This window comes from Erpetoichthys calabaricus, chromosome 6 (assembly GCF_900747795.2).
Source record: "Erpetoichthys calabaricus chromosome 6, fErpCal1.3, whole genome shotgun sequence".
In the NCBI taxonomy this organism is placed as follows: domain Eukaryota; kingdom Metazoa; phylum Chordata; class Cladistia; order Polypteriformes; family Polypteridae; genus Erpetoichthys; species Erpetoichthys calabaricus.
In genome coordinates this window covers 162,168,833-162,188,659 of record NC_041399.2, presented here as the reverse complement: position 1 = coordinate 162,188,659, position 19,827 = coordinate 162,168,833, and the positions used below count along the sequence as shown (strand labels likewise).

Here is a 19,827-nt window from a genome sequence, read left to right as displayed (position 1 = left end):
TTGCCTTTAAATAAATATTTAGGGTAGGTAAATTCACATGTTTCATTTTTTTTCCTTCATCTCAAAGATGTATTATTTAGGTATATTATACTTTTATGAGTTAATGTTTATTATGATGGGCTGATATCCCATCCAGGCTTGGCTTGTGTCCTGCACCTGATGTTGAATGGATATGAATGGATATGCCTCAGCTCTCCACAATCCATCCACCCATTTTCTACTGCTTAATCAAAGTTTCTGGGTGAAGGGAGGCTGGAGTAGATCTCAGCAGGTTAAGACTTGAAGCCTAAAGCCAACCCAGATTGGACACCAGTCCATGTTCAATAAAACCATATAGCTTAGTTAAGTAGTACACAGTACCTTGTAAAAAATATGTTGTGGGACAGATAAGTCAAGAACCTTCAACATTTTAGAAACCGACTGCATCTTTATTTGGGTGCACTGTATTCGGGTGATCTTTGATGGATCTCTGCATGCTGTTGCATTCTCAATGAAGGTATAAAAGTTTCTGATTTATTACTGTTAAAAAAACAAAAGTAATCTTAATTTGCAGGGTGACCCTGGAATACCAGGAGAGGCTGGACCACCAGGACTTTCCGGAACCCAAGGTCAGACAGGATTACCAGGCCCACGGGGGCTTCCAGGGCCACCAGGACCTCCAGGACCACCAGGAAGAGGATACAATTTTGGACTGGAGGTAAACCACAAAAAAATTAAGAAATACCTGATGTTTCATAGCTTGTTTAAAAACAAAAACACTGAAATGTATTCATTCTTTCCTTTTTGCAGGACATGGAAGGCTCTGCAGCTTTTGGAGGACTTAGTGAACCTGGACCCAGGGGGCCACAAGTACGTACATCTTTCTGTACCTTACACATCATATTAGAGAATGCAGAGGGACAGAAGCTAATGCACCTTATATAATTATTCCACTTGCTGTATTTTTTTTTGTTTTTTGTTTGTCTATTTCACTTATTTTATCTTTGCTCTGGCCATAATGCTGTTTGAATATAATGGCACTGTATTCAAATATTCTGTTACTGTGTTCACAAAATTCTGAATTTATTTTTCTTATTTACTAACTAAAAATGTCAATCTGCCATTGAAAATGTTTTTCATTATGCAATAAGTTACAGTATTTAACAATTCATACATGCAATAAGGTTTTCAAAATGCATGTACAGTAGCATATGGAATCTAAAATTGTAAGACAAAAGTATCACATCAAAGGTTCATATGATTGATTTGTATGGCCAGTGTCATAGCACATATTGTTCTTTATGTTTGATACCAGACTTAACTTCATGATTAACTGCAGCAGCAGACCTTTTCCTGATCCTGACCATATTGTGTTGCTTTGATGGATCTGGCTTTCCCATTTCGTAACACAAAGTCTTGTAATGTGATTGAAGTCAGAACTACTTTAAAAAACAGACACTGCACTTAGAGACAGAATGTGGTATAGCTGGCTTGAATACGGCCATTCACCACAGATTTTCATCAAAGTAACCAAAATTCAGAACAACACAGTACAACAAGTTGCTCATTTTTCCTTTTGCTATAGTCAAAACATGCTAATCTAGGCCAGGAAAAAACAGTGACATACTGTACAATTAGTCTGTCTGCAAAAGATTTCACCGTTAGTGCAAAAACACTAAAGTCCAGCACATTGACCCCATTCTTGCATCTTTTCCCATTTTTCACATGTTAACAATGCCTACCCACTGTCCAGTATTAAATATAGAGCCCATCACAGGATATAGACTGCAAAAAAGAACAGTTATTTTACAAAGTAATGATTTGGACTCTCTGTGGCCACAAATTGGATTAAGCAGGTTGGAGAATGTATGTTTGGTGTCCATAAGAAGTATTCACCCCCTTAGAAGTTTACACATTTTATTGTTATATATCATTGAATCACAATGGGTTTAATTTGGTGTTTTTGACAGTGACAAAAACTTTTTGTGTAATGTCAAAGTGAAAACAGATCTCTGCCAAGTGATTTAAATTACAAATATAAAACACAAATAAAAAAATAATTGCACAAGTCAGTATTTAGTAGATACCCCATTGGCAGTCATAACAGACTTGAGCCAGTGTGGACAGGTCTCTGTCAGCTGCTCAAAATCTAGACACTGCAATCTTTCCCCATTGTTCTTTGCAAAACTACTTGAGCTCTGTCAGGTTACATGGAGATAGTGAGTGAACAGTCTTTTTCAAGTACATCCAAAAATTCTCAATGGGATCTACATGTTGACATGTCTCCTGTGTGCCTTCAGGAAATTTCTAGCTGAGATATCATGTGCATTTACTTAACAGTGGCTTTCTCTCTGCCACTCTACCAAAAAGCTGTGACTGGTGAAGCATCCAGGCAAAGGTTGCATGCACTGTCTCTCCAAACTCAGCTGTTTGAGGTTGTACCTCTTTCAGAGTTTTCATAGGTCACTTTGCAGCCTTCCTCACTAGTCTTTTTCTTTTCGCAGTCACTCAGTTATTGTGTATGGCCTTCTCTGCATTTACAGCTGTGCCATACTCTTTCTGTTTCTCAGTGGTTGATTTAATGGTTCACGGTTTCCTTGTTCCGATCTTCTTGATCAGGGGTTCCCCAACAGTGGCTGCAGGTTTTCATTCTGACCGTTTTCTTAATTACTGACCAGACTTGCTCTTGAAGACTCAGACCCCTTAATTGTTTCTTATTCCTTGGCAGCTCCTGACAAACAATAATGAGATACAAAATAAGCCAAAACATGACCAGCAAACTGCATCCATCATACAATATCTGAAAATAAAGAAAGAGAAAGGTCTTAGGAATTTTGATTTGCTCAGGTCCCCAAAACATTTTAACAGTGCTCTTAGAAAAGAGAAAATCAACAATATCGGAAATGTATGCTATTGCACAATGAGAGCAGCAATAAGCCATGGAATTAAAGAACGGGTTTACTTAACAACAAGAATTGGCACCTAATTAAACAACTGGTTGGAGTGAAATTGGTTGGAGTTTGAGGCCCTTACTTAGTTGGTCTTCTGTTTGGGTGACATTTAAAGAAAGAAGTGAAGCAATTCATCGGAACAATGAAGAAATTCAGAGGAACAAATCTTCAATTATTCAAAGTCAATTAAAATTAATTCAAAAGAAGTAAATTAGCAGCAAAGCAGGTCACTAATTAGGAAAAGAGTTAGAATCAAAACCTGCAGCCAATGTGGTCTTCCAGGACAGGAGTTAGGGACCCCTGCTCTTGACTTTTGTTTTTCAGTCTCTTTTTCATGGAGTTGTTTGGAGTTTTCTTTTGTCTTCATTGTGTAAAACAGGCCACTATACTGACTCACCACAAACTGGATCTTCTATATTCCGGTGCATTTATAGTATAATTAACATAAACCCCTAGACTATAGACAGGTGAGCACCATTTAAATAATTATGTGACTTCTAAACCCAATTGGCAGTAATGTGTCATATACGTATTAAATTAATTATTGTGCATTTCATATTTGTAATTAATTTAGACCAGTTTTAGTTTTACATTGACTTTAAAGTATTTTCTATTTGTCAGTGTCAAAAAAGCCAAATAAAACTCACTGCAATTCAGTATTGTATAATATATTTCAAGGGGGTGACTACATTTTGTGGGCCCTATATATATGTATTGTTTAGATGAAAAGATCTAAAAAAAAGTGTTGTTTCTTTTTTATTACTGCTCAAATACCCAGGACATACAACCTACCTGACTCAGTATGATGTAGCCAAAGTTCTAAGCTCTGTAGAAATGACAAAACTGTTAAAAAATTGTACAATATGGGTATAACATCTTAGATTTTCTCGTGCATTTTAGCCTGGCCCATTAATACATTTAGCATTGAAGCCACCTTCCTGATACTGTTCTGAAGTGTTCAAGTTTTTATTGTCTTTACATTAGAGCTTTTTTGTGCTCAATTAGAATCACCACTTTTTCATATTACATGTCCATTTCATATTATAGGTATCTCTCACTTCATCGCATATTTTATACCAGATGTATGTTTGATTTAAAATATTCAGGGATTTTAGTTTGGTGAATATTTTTGCTACAGTGAGGTGTAGTAAACTGTGACTCTAGTAATTATTCAGAAAAATAGTACCTAGTACACAGAAAAAATGTTCATTTAGTGAAGCTCACTGTAAGTGGCAAATTGCAAGTTACCATTGCTAGTTAAAACAAGAAATTAGATGATATAATAGCATACAATGTAAATGTTCTCATATTCTAAGCTCAATTAACAAAAATGGTTAAGCTAACTTTGTTATTTTTTTATTTTTAGGGAATTGCTGGGTTGCCTGGCCCTGTAGGATCAAAGGTAAAACACCACTCCAAATTGTATCTTATAACTAAATCATTAGTCTTAACACATTTTCTGGGAGTTGACCAGCCATGTTCCCCATTTATTACAATGAAGTGTTGATGTAGCACATGATTCAAGAATGAGAATATACCTTTTTTAAGTGTTAAGACACTAGTGCTTGAAGATGTTTTGGGGACAAGAGTCACTATACCCATCATATAGATACTATAATTTAGTTAGGTCCTGAGAGCATGACCATCAATCATTCACTGTAGAAAAGAGTAAGGAAGATATGTTTTGGAAATAGAAATTCAGTTTGCAGTATTTTCCTTTAGAGCTCTTCACTTCATATAGGCTCAGAGCTATGTTACAATTTCACATTATAGGTAAATGCAATTATAAACTTTACAAATTACTAATTACTTAATAAATACAAATAAAGACACACATTTTTTTAAGCACACTGGAAGAAAAAACGACCGCAAAGTGATTAACATAAATAGAACCTAACAATATCTGTCTTTTAACTTAATTTTTGAACTATGACCACTTGACAACAGAGGAGAGGAAAATAAAAACTCCAGTCAGTAGTATTCCTAGAGAAAATAAACCTCTGGTGGGTCCATTGTTGGTTATAGTCCTGGAAAACAAGGCTAACTTGCTTCCCAGCCCCACCCAAGCATTCTACAATATACATTTTGTCGGAATGTCTAATTTCACAACAAAAAATTTTGACTGCTTAATTCCAAGGCTTACAGTACCACAGATGTCATTCCATGAAAACATCATAAAATAGAACAGTGGCACCAAGAGCTATAGCAGAACACAGAGAAGAGAACAATAGAGGAGGGCTAGTAACATTCCACAATTGCTGTATCTCTCATATTTTTACAGAAATGAGTAACAGATATATATGATATGCACAGCTCATGAGCAGGTCTAATCAGGGTAGGCTAGATTAAAGTATTGATTCCTCAGGCCGGATTTAAAAGCTGAGCATGAAAGTGCATTTCATATACACTATTCACAGTTAGTTTGTTTGCACACCTCTGAGGCCTTGTACTAAAAAATACACCTGTGACTGATATTTTGTTTATCCTGGAATTTGATCTTAAGGCATATTCGACTTTCTAAATAATGATAAAATTAGATAGATAATTAGTGACTAAGTCTAAATGGAAGCTAGTAGAAAGACATACGAACTGGAGTTATGTGGTTTTACTTTATAGTTCTTGTAATTATTCTTGAAACAGCATTTTGAATAAACAGCTGCCTACAGTATATAGCAGTGAATTCCAGTGAATAATGCACTACTGTAGTCCTACTAAAAATAAATACATTAATTAATTTACCAGTATCCTACACATACAGAAACCATCTTAATTTTTCAGTATTTTTAAGATTGAAAAAAAAGTTTTTAGATTGTTTTGAAATGTGTGTTTTAAAAGACATACTTGAATGAAAGGTAACACTTAAGTTGGTAGTATCCTGAATCAGTAAAACTAATGCTTATACCAAATGAATTAAAAAGTGACAGAACATCGTTTAAGTGTGTACTCCTCCAACCCCCCCTCCCTCCCCCCAGTAAAAAACATTTCTGTTTTTACTGTATTCTGAAACAAGTAGTTTTCATCCATCCACTTCATTAACTCACAGACACAGTTCATTAAGGACAGCATTGGAGAAACATCATTTGGTTTAAAATAAAGGTAGAGCTCAGTATCACCTGCATTTAAGTGAAAACGAATATTATGTTTTTTAATGACAACTCCCAATGGAAGCATATTGTGACGCATGAGTCACTGTCTTGCACCCCAAAACACGAGGCTGAGTCTCAGTACTTTAGCAAAATCAGCTTTATTCAACTTAAAACAGGGACAGCAGGGTTATTTATTGCAGTGGGAACTACCACTCTCCTATACACAGACACAGAAAACAGGCATAGTTGGGGCCAGGTCAGTAGCCAAGTTATACTATTCCCTGCATTGATAGTGTTCCTTGCATCACCCATTGGCTAAAAGCCTGTATAGTGCGATCTCAATTGGCTCGTAGTTGTTTCCATGGTACTATGTTGCTGTGCTGCAAACCTGTGGTTGCCTCGGCAACAGACAAGCAGTCCTCCACAGACTTGGCAGTTGCACTTCAGCAGGTCGTCCCGTTTCCTAAAAGACTTCAGAAACCTCACAAAATAAATAGAAAACTGTAAAGGTCTGAGTACTGAGCCCTTTGGGACACCATATTTGAATTTTGAGTATAATGAAGGAATACTGTCAAAACATTCCTGTACATACTGAAAAGGTAAATATGAACTGCCAGGATGGTGCCTGAGAGTCCAACATCATTCTCCAGCCTGTGTAATAGAATAGAGTGGTAAATAGTGTTAAGGACTGCACTTAATTCTAAGAACAAAATTCCTATGAAATTACCATCGTCAGAGCATATTATAATGTTATGTAAAGCATGGGTTAGTGCTGTTTTTGTACCGTGACCAATGCGGAAGCAAAACTGGAATTAAAGTTGTGATATATAAGGTGATACTAAAACTATGTTGCAACTACTTTTTCAAGTATTTTAGAAGGAAAATATAAATTTGAAATAGGTCTATGCTAAGAATGGGTGCTGCCAAAACAGCCATTGAGCTTTTTTTCTAGTTTTGTTGGGACTGGGTCTATGAGACAGGTAGAAGGATTCATTTTAGAAATTAAAGTTATGACTTCCTTGTCTGTTATCACATTAAAGTTACCGAAGTAGTGTGCACATAAAGAGATGCAATACAAATATTAGTTTGCGGCAGAAATCTGGGATTTGATATTGTCCATTTTATCATCAAAGAAGTTCATAAAATCTGCACTGCAAATGTTTATAGGTATTTGCATTGCAGATCAGAATTTCCATTAGTTACACTAAGAACTGTTCAAAACAGTACACAAGGATTATTTCTGTTATCATCATCTATTAAACTAGATTAGTAGTCAGAGTGGGCCACAAAGACAGTTATTATATAGATTTTGACACTGCCTGTCCATAGACTTCGGATGACCTGTTGCTTTCCATCACTCCAGTTTTTGATATTCTAATATAAGAGCACAAGTATCATCATTAAACCAGGGTAAGTTTCTATGTGCTTTAATCCCTTTTGTTTTAATGGGAGCTACTGTATCCAAGATATCTTTGAAAGTCACATTATAATTAGATGTCATCTGATTTAGATTGTTTTCCATAATTATCTTTGAGTTTCTCAAATATACGCAAGTTCTGATGCAGAGTTTCAATCTATGTGTTGCACTGTCCTTGTTTTAATCTGCAAAAATAAATCAAATATAATTAAAAAATGATCAGAGATTACTTCATTTGGCAGAGTACTGTTTAAATTTTGAATAACTGTTAAGTTATAATGAGACATTGACAATCTGGCATAACCTTACTGTGTTTAACACAGTAGTAAAATATTTGTTAAAAGTGTCAGTTTCCATATCTATATGAATATTATAATTCCCCTATTAATACTTCATGCTCATAATTTATTGCTAAATTAGATAAAAAACAGTTAAATTCAATCATGGACAATGAATAAGGCCCTAGTGATCTGTATACTAGTAGAACTGTTGTGCTGGATTCCATTTTAATATCTAATATGAGGGCCTCAAAGAATATAAATTTGCCTAATATTTTAGAGGCAGTTGTTTCTGCAGTTCATCACATAGCATTATCACAAAGCCACCTCCTCGACTAATTTATTTTGATTTAGGAAGGAATGTACAGAAATTTGGTGCAACCTCGGCTAAAGGAATGGTGTAAGATTTACTAAGCCAGTTAGCAGCAAGAAGGCACACTGTAAGTCAGGTTTTGTAATTAATATAATATCATTTACTAAAGAGAGCACGTTTTTGGGAAAAAAACAGAATAGAACAATAGAAATTTGTATGTTCACCACTCAGGATTAATGATTTTGAAATGGTTATAGTAACAGAATGTATGTAAATACATTGGAGTCTTATATAAATCATAATATTACCCTAAAAGGATGTACTTGAAATCCGACAAGTGCTTACTCTTACTTCATTAAGTCAGATTGCTCATGGCGGCTCATAGGGACATTATGCATTATTTATTGTCATTGTGTTCAGCTTTGATGTTTTAAGTGTACAATCGGAGGGCAGCTAACATTACTGATGCTGATATGGACAGCCTGGTGAGTATGTGGCAGAGCATTGCTGGGGAAATGCAAAATGATGTTCATTGATGAAAGACACCCATTTAACGTAGTACCATTATTCAACAAGTCAAAATGGTTTGTTTCTTAAAGCAGAGACATAATAGAAAGTTCATAAAATATGGCAAATAATAACTTCACCCGTGACCCTGTGTTAGGATATAGCAGGTTGGATAATAGATGGATGGATGGGTAATAACTTCAAAAACAACAACATTCACAATAAAACACATACATTCAGGTTGATATATAACAATATTAATAATAAGATGTTTATATATACTGTATTTGGTTGTAGTCAATTATTTTTCACTTTATTCAAATTGATCTCTTTGCCTAGATGTCTTAATTTTGGATGTTATTACTTTCTAGACTCATAATTTATAAAAGTAACAGTTTATCACTGAATTTCTGTTATCTCTGCAGGGTGAGCAAGGCGATATTGGTCCACCTGGCCCAACTGGTCAAAAGGTAAGTGTTTACTAGATAGTCAATTTCCACTTTAAGTTTTGAAATACGGTGATAAATGAACATCATACAGGCCATGTCCAGTCTGTGACATTGTTCAAACAGGTATGAGATGTGAGTATTATGGGGTCAGTTAACAATTGACAGTGCCCCAACATGGCTGATGGCAAGATGCAGCTTACGTGTACATTGGCAATTGTATAGGTCTTATACTCCAGCATTCCCAGTTTGGTGCTAGATTTTTTCTTTTTAAATCAACAGATTATTACAGAGGATGAACTCTTGTTCAGTTTAGTTTGGCAATAAAACCTATTTAGATCTGAAAAGAAACATATTTAGCTTTATAGTCTGACTGAAGTATTAAAAGAATTGTATTCTGAAGTTGAAAAAGGGACTGTTTTGCTAAGGTCACAAAAGAAAAACAATTGGTAACAGATGGTTATGGTTATTCTAACTTTCATCCTTTTACTCTCAAGTTGTGTTTTTATTTTAATGATAAATAAACTCCGTGTGTGCTTAAGTGTACCCTGCAATAGACTGGCATCTCATCTATAGCTGTGTCCTGCATTATATACATTCATTAATGAGCAAAGCCAAAATTACTTATACTCATATAGCTGCTTAATGAATGTGGTACCTCTTTAGGTCTGACTTTCCTATTTTTGTTACTTAGGGTGAACCAGGATTGACTGGAGTGGATGGACTTCCTGGGATAGCTGGGGAGCCAGGACTTGTGGTTAGTTTTGACTACTCTATAAATATTACGTACTTCAGCTTATTCCTCTGTTAGCGGCTTATGTTTGGGCAATCATTTATCGCATTCCAATTTCCATGCTTAAAATCTGCCACACATTTGACACCCCACTCTTTATTTTTCATGTCTCAGAGGGATCTACATGTATGTATTGCTTAAACACTGACTAGGAACCTATTATTTCAGTCAGCATCATCCCTTCAGAACTTCAGAGAAGTCACAAAATCTTTGTGACACACAGGTCTTTCAATCAGTATTGGAGTATCTCAAGTTGGGCGAGTGCTCTATAATTAGGATGAACAGGTGTCCCTTATTTCTCAGGATTCTTAAAAAAGCCTTATTCGTTAAATATTTTAGACTAGTTTTTCATTTCTGGCAGTGCACTATGCATGCATGCATGGCATTTCTATAGTAGATTCATTAGCTCACTTCATACAATGACCAACAAAATCATTTCTATTGAAAGAATGTGTACTTCCTTTTTTGGGTTTATTGGTGTTATATTTGCTACATATTGTCTATTAGGCACTTGTAAAATAGTCTATAGTATATCATTTGGATGGATACGTAGGATAACCTTTCTAATTTTGTGGAGGTTTCATATGTGCAAGCAATGTTAACATGTGTGAGAAATATACTGTGATTACAGAGTATAGAATTTAACAATAAGTAAATGTTCACATATGTAAACATATTAATCATAAGACACCTGGTTTTAGATAGTTCAAATCTGATCAGCAATCATATTCATGATATCTAGAAATAGTTTTAGCAGCATGAACACTGAATTATAATATATTTAGTGCTAACAGATTACCGATTTCAATCAGCAGACATAAATAACGATCCACATTTATTTTGGGTACCCAAAATGACTTTCCCAATTTTTCTCTTGACTTTAAGTTCACAGGCTCATTTACCAGAAGGGCCTTTTAAGCCTTAGCCCTAGCTCCTGTGATCACTTCCAGAAACCCCAGGACTACCTTTGAGTCACAGACTGACCTCTATTTTAACCAAAGACACCAGGCTAGAGCTCCTCCTGCTGGTTGCTGGTATCCCCATAACTCTGAACGTTATATTAGCATTAAAGTGCTAGAACACTGTGGTAACCCTTCATTAATGGAAGGAGACCCATTGGTGTCTTTTATCATGTGACTGCTGTTCTTTACTGTAATTTTTTGACATCATATTCAAGATCTTGCCCACAATAGATAAAATAGAATAACAAATTGTGTTCATAAAAATGCTGAATTGTTATGAATGCTTTGTAATCACTTCAGTTGTTTTTGTCTGCCATCCTAAATGAAATACACTACTAGTGCATTACGTGGAACACATAAAAGTAACTGTGCATCTGCTTACACTGGTATATCTTTGACATTTCTCACTACTATGTATGCAAAGCACAGAAGTGTGGGGGAACCTGTGTAAAAAAGGGAAATCAAGGAAATTTAGTAAAACAAAAGTATTCATAAAAATTTATGTTTTATTTAGGGGCATTTGTAATGTCAGTCCCCAGTATTCGAATATGAAAAAAAGCTGTATTTGCTAAGTTTCTCCATTCAAAGCTGGACGGTAAAAACATATTGCACCACAATGATAATATTGTCATCCTTTGCAGGCTACATGCACATTTAGATGTTATTTTTAGACTCCAGATTTTCAAATTTACATATTTTTCTTCCTGATTGAGTTATGCCATTACCCGCCTCATCTTAAGAAACATCTTCACAAAGCCATGGTGGCGGGATTTGCTGCTGCACATCCATTTAATTGTAGCCTTAACTCCCAATATGGAATGGACAAACAGAGCGCTCCCACAGATTATTTGACCACAACAGAAACTGGCTATCCGGAAAGTGTTAGCTGTCAACTTAATTTTATGCAATCAAAGTTTAATCACTGTACTTTAAATATAACTGTTAGCAGCATTGACTGTGCACTGTGGCATGCCTGCAAAAAAAAACTATGTTGTTGTATAAATAGCCATTATGTATTTTGACACAGATTTATTTTTTAGCTCTGATTTTATATTCTTCATATCATTTTGAATGTTCAAGGTATAGGATAATAAAATTGTAAATCACTAAAAGTTGTGCTATTAATAAAAGTGACTCATATGTCTCACTTGCAAAAGTAATAAGCATGCTATGAGCATTTTTCTTTTCCATATGGTTTAGTCTGCATAGTAACAGAGCTTCAGGATTGCTTTTTTTTAATAAAACCATTCAGGTTCTTTAGAATCTGGCAGGCATTTGCTTCTGTTGTCCTCAGTCAAGTAAGCATGCTGAGCCATGGTTACCTTTTCAATATTTCATATTGAAGCCTTTTCATTTTCTTCTCTCTCTAATAAAAAATACTAAAAATTATTTGTAAATTAATAATTAATATAAAGGCATTATCTACAATATTTCATGCCTTTAACAAAAATATATATGTATATGCATACATATTGTTGATGTAGCACAGTTTCAATAGAAACATCATCATGATTCCTAAATATTCATTTTTTGGATTTTTACTGTGGTATAAAACTATAGTGGCCAAAACGTAATGTTCTGTTCTATTGCTGATTTCATCAGACAGAGTGGATGTTTAAGTTATATAAGATATATTTAATTCTTATACTTTAGATCCGACTGTAAACTGAGTTCTGGAGCATTACTCTATGTAGTAAATACCACGCAAGCTTCTGTTTTATTCCTTCTACTCATTTTTTTACTGGATCTAATAAGTTCTGAAAAATACATAGCCAAATCATAGCACCGTGCATGCACTTTTAACTTTTTATTACCTGCTTATAAGGGCTGACTGCAGGCAGTTAACGAACACAAATCACTCTTTACTAATCTGAGAGACATCTTTAAAACTACAGTTGGGCGACATCTTCAAAACTACAGTTGCAAGATCAATTACAGTATAATATCAAGAAGGATGAGATTAGATTTGTACATTTTATTCATTGTTTTTTGAAAGAATCATTTTGCTTTGGACTTTAGCATATAAGATAACTGTTTTATAACTGGCCCTGTATGTCTTGCAAATTAACATTATTGTAGGGAATGTGAAACTCCTCTGAGATCTTACAAATATACTTTTTCTGCTCAGGGTGAAAAAGGTGAAATGGGAAACAAAGGCCAAAAGGTATGATTTAATTTTGTTTGTACTGTGGTGACTTTTTCAGCTCCACAGAAAGAAATATTTCATTTTCTAACTCTTATTTACTTCTTTTTAAGGGAGAACGTGGACTGGATGGAGTGAGCATAACAGGCCCTCCTGGGCCTCCTGGGCCACCAGGACCAGTGATATCACTACAAGATGTAAGTAATGCTTATTTAAACAATGGACTGGATAAGACCAAAGCTAAATCTGTGACACGCTTTAGCTCATTTCAGCTCAATAGGAGTTAAGAAGTTACTGCAACATGCGCCATAAACTAAATATAAAATGAAAACTAAATTAAACATAAACTTAAAGAGGAGATTGGCTCTTTCAGTCAGATCATTCACCATGTTGAAATGGACCCATTAATCCATGGTTTTATTTTTACTGTAGGAGATTTAATAAAAAAAAAAAGTGGAAAAAGTTAATTTTTTTTATATCATCTTTAGCTTGCAATGGCAGGATCAAACACTCTTCCAATAACAGGTCTATTTGATTCTTCTGAATTGTAATGTGTTTATTCATTTGTTGCAAATGTCTGCAACCAGTAGCTGACTTTCAGTTACATGTGTTATTGTTGTAAGTATTTATAGGGAATTCAAACATCATTTAAAGTCTCTAACTTTTTAAGCAAAGACTGGTGATGCATAAAATTATTTTGAAGACACAGCTTGTGAAACCCCTAAGTGCTATTGAAAAAGGGAGGTGGAGGGCCTGCACCAAATTAACATCATTTTGGACCAAAATTTTTAAGTGCCTTTCAGACAGCCTTGGTGTCACAATTCCTCCTAACCCATTAATAGCTGTGTTTGGTGTTCTTCCAGATGGATTTGAAGTGGCGAAGGACAAGCAAACTCTGATTGCATTCACTACACTTTTGGCATGCAGACTGATTTTGTTAAATTGGAAGAATCCTAACTCTCCTCTAATAAGTCAGTGGGAAACCGATGTTTTATATTATTTGAAATTGGAAAAAATCTAATTCTCAGTTAGAGGATCCGTACAGAAATTTTTCAAAATCTGGCAGGATCTAATCAATAATATTTTAGAATAAGAAGAAATAATAATTTCCGCATTTCTTTTCCTTCTCCATTTATCTTTTTTGCCCTATTAAACTCAATAATTTAGGCATGTTTATAAGCCTTAAGTATTACTCCTTTGGCCATGCTCTCCTTCTCAGGGGTGTGGTTTGATTTGTTTTTCAATCCTATTTTTTGTAAAAATTGATCTATTTGTACGGAATGATTACAATAAAATTAATTAAAAAAAAAGGGATGTGGAACTGAAAGTTTATTGGTAAAAAATGAGTGTCATAGGTTTTTTGGCAAGTTCTGAGAAAAACATTTTTAATAATTTTAAGTTTAATTTTTTATTTGAGTTAGCATACATCCACTAGTAGAATGGTCAATAGACAAAAACTACAGTACAAAGGTTTTCAAAAGTTAATGATAAGAAGACAAGCTAGAAAGAGTAACTGTTTTGAAGTGATTTTTGAAGAGTGTACCTGTACATACGTAATAAAACCAGAAAAACAAATACAGTATATGATTACTTAAAATGTTTTCATTTATATCATTTATATTGATTTTACTCATCATGGAAAAACATATTTTTCATGGCAATGGGAATGCTAATGTCATTAATAGTAGCAAGCATTCATATTGTCAGCCTATATCCTGATTTAGTAAAATTCATATTATGTTACTGTATAGTACGCTCTACAAGAGGAAACATTTAATGTTAAGTAAAAACCAATCAAAGTATTTTTCTTGTGCCATATTTACTGAGTGAAGCTATAAATTTAGTAAATAACAGGAGATTACTCCCCAGCACAACAAGGAAAGAAATACAGGTGCAAAACAACAAGGACCTTATGATTCCTGTCCCCAGGGCCTTTTTAAACATGTCTGTATACCCCACTTTCTCACTCCCTAAGTATTATACATCATTCTCTCTTTAGCATCTCAGATTGCCTTGAATCTACAGACTGAAGTTTTTTCTGGCGATTGTTTCCTTTAAATACTATCTCTGGGTCTGGGATTGTAGTCAGTGTCTATGAGGCCAACAGTCTAGAGCTTCCTCATGATTTTCTTGCATGTCCGAAGCCTGCTTGTCCTTTAAAATGTCATGTCTCCAAGGTATTTCCCAGGCTGACAGTGATCTAAAATGAGCAAGTGGTTCCCAATCAATTAATATTTTATTTACTACCTCTTGTCAACCTGGGATATTTGGTGTCTTTCATTGCCTTATTGTGTCTAGTGCCAAGAAAAGCTCAGAGTTAGACTCTAACTGACAGTGTGGGCTTCTCTCTTATTCAGGGGTGTTTGTAGTGACTTCCCTCTTCCCCGTATAGCACAGTCACAACTGTTAGTCAATGTTTTGTATTGATTTTGCAAAATTGATGCAAACATTTTGTACTGTCCTCCAGAATATTTTGGTATTAATTTGAATTAACAGATGCATTTATAACAGGAAAGTGTCTATGCCAGTGAGTAGAAAAGTAACCCAACAGTCCCACCAACATAGTTCACAGTGGCGATAAAGTTATTTTAATGGTAGTCAGGGTTTATTTTGGTTTACAACAAAGCATTGCCACTAAGAGCAATTTTGGACTCATCCAACCAACTAGAGAATCTTCTTCTGAAAAACCACAGGATCATGTAGATAGTCTTTAGCAGATTTGCACTGAGTAAAGTCAATTGTGGAAAGCAAAGTTTCCTTTTGGCTACCTAATCAATAACTCCAATAGTGTCCAGCTTGCATTACATTATTAAGAGTTTTTGAAGTTCATTAAATTTTGTCTTTGTATACTTGTTTGACAACCTGTAAAGGTTTTGTTGTTATTCCATTTCTAGGTCAAGCTACAGTCTTCATGTAATAACTCTTTCTAAGGTTGCTTTAGGTCTCTTTATATTGTGGCATATTTTATTGCCCTAACTTGAAAGGGTAAGACAGAATTGATTAGGTTTTCTACCTTTATACCAAAAGGATCCTGCATTCCTGGAGGTAAATGCTTTGATTGATGAATAAGACATCTGGTTATGAATACCACATGGAAAGAAGTCAATCTCCAGAGCAAATTTAGATTCTAGATATATCTGCTCTGCTCATTACATTCTAAAATTTAATCTGGGAAAGGATACATGCTGAAAGGAGACAAATAAAACTGTATATTGTTTAATGTACTTTTTTGAAAAGTCAATAGATATCTAAATAAATTAGTGTATTACAAAGTTGCTGTATGGTTACAAAATACTTCAGTTTTTATTTAGAATGTATCAAGATAAGAAACTGCTAACAAACATTTTAGATTTAAAAGTAGGGATCATGGAGTATGGTGGTTACCATTGCTGTCTTACAGCTCCATAGTCAGTCAGTCAGTCATTTTCCAACCTGCTATATCCCAACACAGGGTCACAGGGGCCTGCTGGAACCACTCCCAGCCAACACAGGGCACAAGGCAGGAAACAAATCCCTGGCAGGGCACCAGCCCACCGCAGACTGAACAAAGTGCCTTTTGAAAATGTTTAATGCATCCAAAGATTCTTCCTGTGAAGTACAATGTTGAATGAACATTTTTAGATAGTTTCATGTACTTCATACTCATAGTACTCCATTATTGTTGTCAAGCACAGCTCTTCACAAGTCTGAATACTGTTTTCATATGGTTAATAGTTCTGTTTGGAGTGTAATAGGGTGCATCCGAGAATGTAAGAGAAAACTCATGCATCTGTAACAACCTTGTTGAAGAATACGAGTGTTGTCTGGGATCCGCGCGGTATCACTCGAAATAAGTAGCTAAGGATTTTTTTTTCTATTTTTCTCATGTACTTCGATCCTTTTTAAACTTTTTCCAAGTATTCACTGCCAACATCAATGCACTTTTGGGCTCTTCTGACAAACGCCGCAAAACACTCGCGAAAGGCTGTCTTTGGGAGGTTGTCCAGCTGTTCTTTGACAGCTGCAATCAGTTCCTCTCGAGTTTCAAAGTTGTGGCCTCGCAGGGGTTCTGTCACCTTCGGGAAGAGCCAAAAGTCACATGGTGCAAGATCAGGCGAGTAGGGTGGCGGGTTCAAAACGTTGACACCACTGTCTTCAATGAAATGCTTCGTCGCATTAGCCGTGTGGGCTGGCGCATTGTCATGATGCAAAAAGTGCCTTCGCAAGTTCTTGGACCAGCCTCTAGCCATCGCAGAAAAAACGTCAGGCAGGCACTGAGTGGTGTACCACTCAGAGGTCACAGTTTTCCTCTCCATCAGCGGAATTGACGCGACAATGCCATCGATGTTGAAAAAGATGGCAAACATGGTGCGTTCCACCGAGCGGATTAAACCATCAGAAAAGTCATAAAAAATCATCACTCGAAAGTCACGCATGCACGGAGTCGGGAGCTTCGCCGCTAGCGCCGGCTGTGCACTCTCAGTTCGTTTGTTTCTCGTGTTCATTCTGAAGGAAGAGAGGGAGCAAAACATCTGAACAAAAACATGCAACCACTTGAATAATCCCTCTACACAGCAGAACAGGTTTCGACAGGCTGACACTCGACAAACGATAAAATTCCGCGCGGAACTCAGACAACCCTCGTATATGTTGTCTACTGATCATTTATAAGATGTTGAGGGTTTAATTATAACATAATTCAGTACAAGTAGATATACAGTGGTAAAGTGTTATACGGTAAAAAATGACTAAACAAAAACATATATATGGAAACAAAAGCATATATGTTGACACATTTTCTTTTCTTTTCTTAGCAGTATCTGTAGTAGTAGTAGTTGTAGTAATTCTACTACTAATTCTTTCATGAATACAGGATACAGTGAAATTCACACTTACATGTCCGACAAATATGTATCACGTTGTCCCTTTCTAGGATTGTTTTAAGTAAGAATGTATTAAAATGCCAAACATCACTATTGAATAAAAAACTCACATCAGCTTACCTGATGTACTCCTTTCTCCTATTTCTATTCTCCAGTTTCCCAAAACTGTGTGGAAAATACCCTGAGAAAAATTCCAGTATAATATGCACGACAGAGTAGTACTTGCCAATGTTTCTGTTTCCATTTAAAAATTCTCATGTTGATAATTTTGTTTTCTTTGTAGAAAAGTTTGAAAATATCCCATTCTCATTTAATGTAATTCATTGTTATTAGCCAAAGTAAATGTCAGTATCTCTGACTTTGTCCTTGTAAGTCTTCTAGAAGTAGTTACAGATGGCAGAAAGATTGCTTTGTTGCAACTGATTTAACAGAAGACATACTTTCATCCATCCATATGATTAACGTGCCTAATCTAGTTCAAAGTCGCAGAGAGTATGCTGAACACATCTGGAGGAAGGCAGGACCTAACTTATACACGGTGACACTTAATTGCAGTACAGAGTCACATACATACCTATACTCACTCATTTGGGCCAATTTAGAAATCCTAATCAACCTAACTAGCACATCTTTTTGGATGTGGGAAGAAATACAGAGTACCCAGATTCAATTCAGCACAGATGCACTAATGGCATACAATCTCCACACAGATAGTGATCATCAGACTAGGATTTAAACAGGGTTGTGGGAAAATATCAGGTGGGGTGCATGCTGACACAGATTAACACTTAAAGAAAAACAGCACAAATTAAATTCATTCATAAAAGTGGGATTCATACCCTTATCCCATTGCTGATCATCAGTCTAATCTTGCACCCTTTTCCTTTATCTTCTCAGACTGGTACAAGTTGAACTCCCTACATTCACCTTTACAATATTCTCCATTTTTCTTCCCTCTCCACCCCATTCTTTCTTCAACATCTTTACACCCACCACTCTAATATACCTGGAAATGCCAGACTTTACCAGAAGACGTTTTTTAAACTTCAAAACCTTTGACATCCAACTGTGAAATTATATTCTGTAACACTTAAGTGTGTGCTTTCTCAAAACAAAAATGACAATCTCTCTTAATATGCCCTAAAATCTGGGAATCAAAAGTGTCATGCAGAACAAAACAGAAAATAGCTTGTTTAATAAAAAATGAATACATTTAAAATCATAATGATTAATGAAATTACAGGTAGGAAAATTGGTATTTAAGAAAGATCATTAAGTGTCCATCAAAAATAATATTTTTTCTTTGGTAAGCACACTATTTGAGTTTCAGTCACTATCAGTTATTTATTTTATCAAAATTATATTAGACAGTTTATATTCTTTATAGCAACTTTTAAAGGAATACTTTCACAAAACTGCCAAAAAATAAATAGGGGATATTGCACAAAAAATATATGGAGTAAATTAGTTAGCATGTTGATAAAGAAAAAAGGTGTAAAATAGGTAGGTATACAGTATGGTATAAAATGAGGATAGTGAGGGAGTTAAAGTAGGTGTACATCGTCATGCAAAGGAGAACAAAAACCTGCTTTAATTCATCATTCCATTTTCTTTCACTTACTGAATTCAGGGTCAGAGTTAATTCCACACTAAAGAAAAATGCATTATTTCATCCATGGTTTCATTAGCTGTTTTTGGAACTGAGAATTGCAGACAACATATTGAAGAAAGAAGGGTCAGAAAATGGTGAGGAAACAAAGACTGTATATTGCAGTGTTCATTAAGATGAACGCCAACACTAAACTGGCCCTGTCCTGTGCTAATTTCTTAGATGGCTTAGCTTAGAAAGGCTTAGCCTTTCGTAGATGGCTTTGAATACTTGCAATGGTCTGTATGTGATGGTTTGAGTTTGTAAATTTGTGGACACATTCTGGTAGAAATTTAGTAAATAAAATTCCTAGACAAGTAAGTAGACTTCTGCATTGCGTAAAATTGTCCAAATGGACCAAACCTAATTGCATTGTTCAAGATGTTATATATGATGCAACACTGCTTCTGTTACCACAGGAATTGTTTTTTTGGGATATTGA

The 19,827-nt window shown here is 35.3% G+C and overlaps 1 protein-coding gene across 4 annotated transcripts in view; it reads left to right on the top strand.

Moving 5' to 3' along the window:
- The window catches only part of LOC114653644 (collagen alpha-1(XV) chain-like), a 261,721-nt gene that overhangs the window by 164,858 nt on the left and 77,036 nt on the right, over positions 1–19,827 (top strand). For all 4 annotated transcript variants that reach the window (XM_028804065.2, XM_051929087.1, XM_051929085.1 and 1 more), the window contains 7 exons: positions 554–697; positions 790–849; positions 4,297–4,332; positions 8,957–9,001; positions 9,672–9,734; positions 12,861–12,896; positions 12,989–13,072. In XM_028804065.2, the coding sequence (XP_028659898.1) occupies positions 554–697; positions 790–849; positions 4,297–4,332; positions 8,957–9,001; positions 9,672–9,734; positions 12,861–12,896; positions 12,989–13,072 (468 nt within the window). The remainder of the gene's footprint in view (positions 1–553; positions 698–789; positions 850–4,296; positions 4,333–8,956; positions 9,002–9,671; positions 9,735–12,860; positions 12,897–12,988; positions 13,073–19,827) is intronic.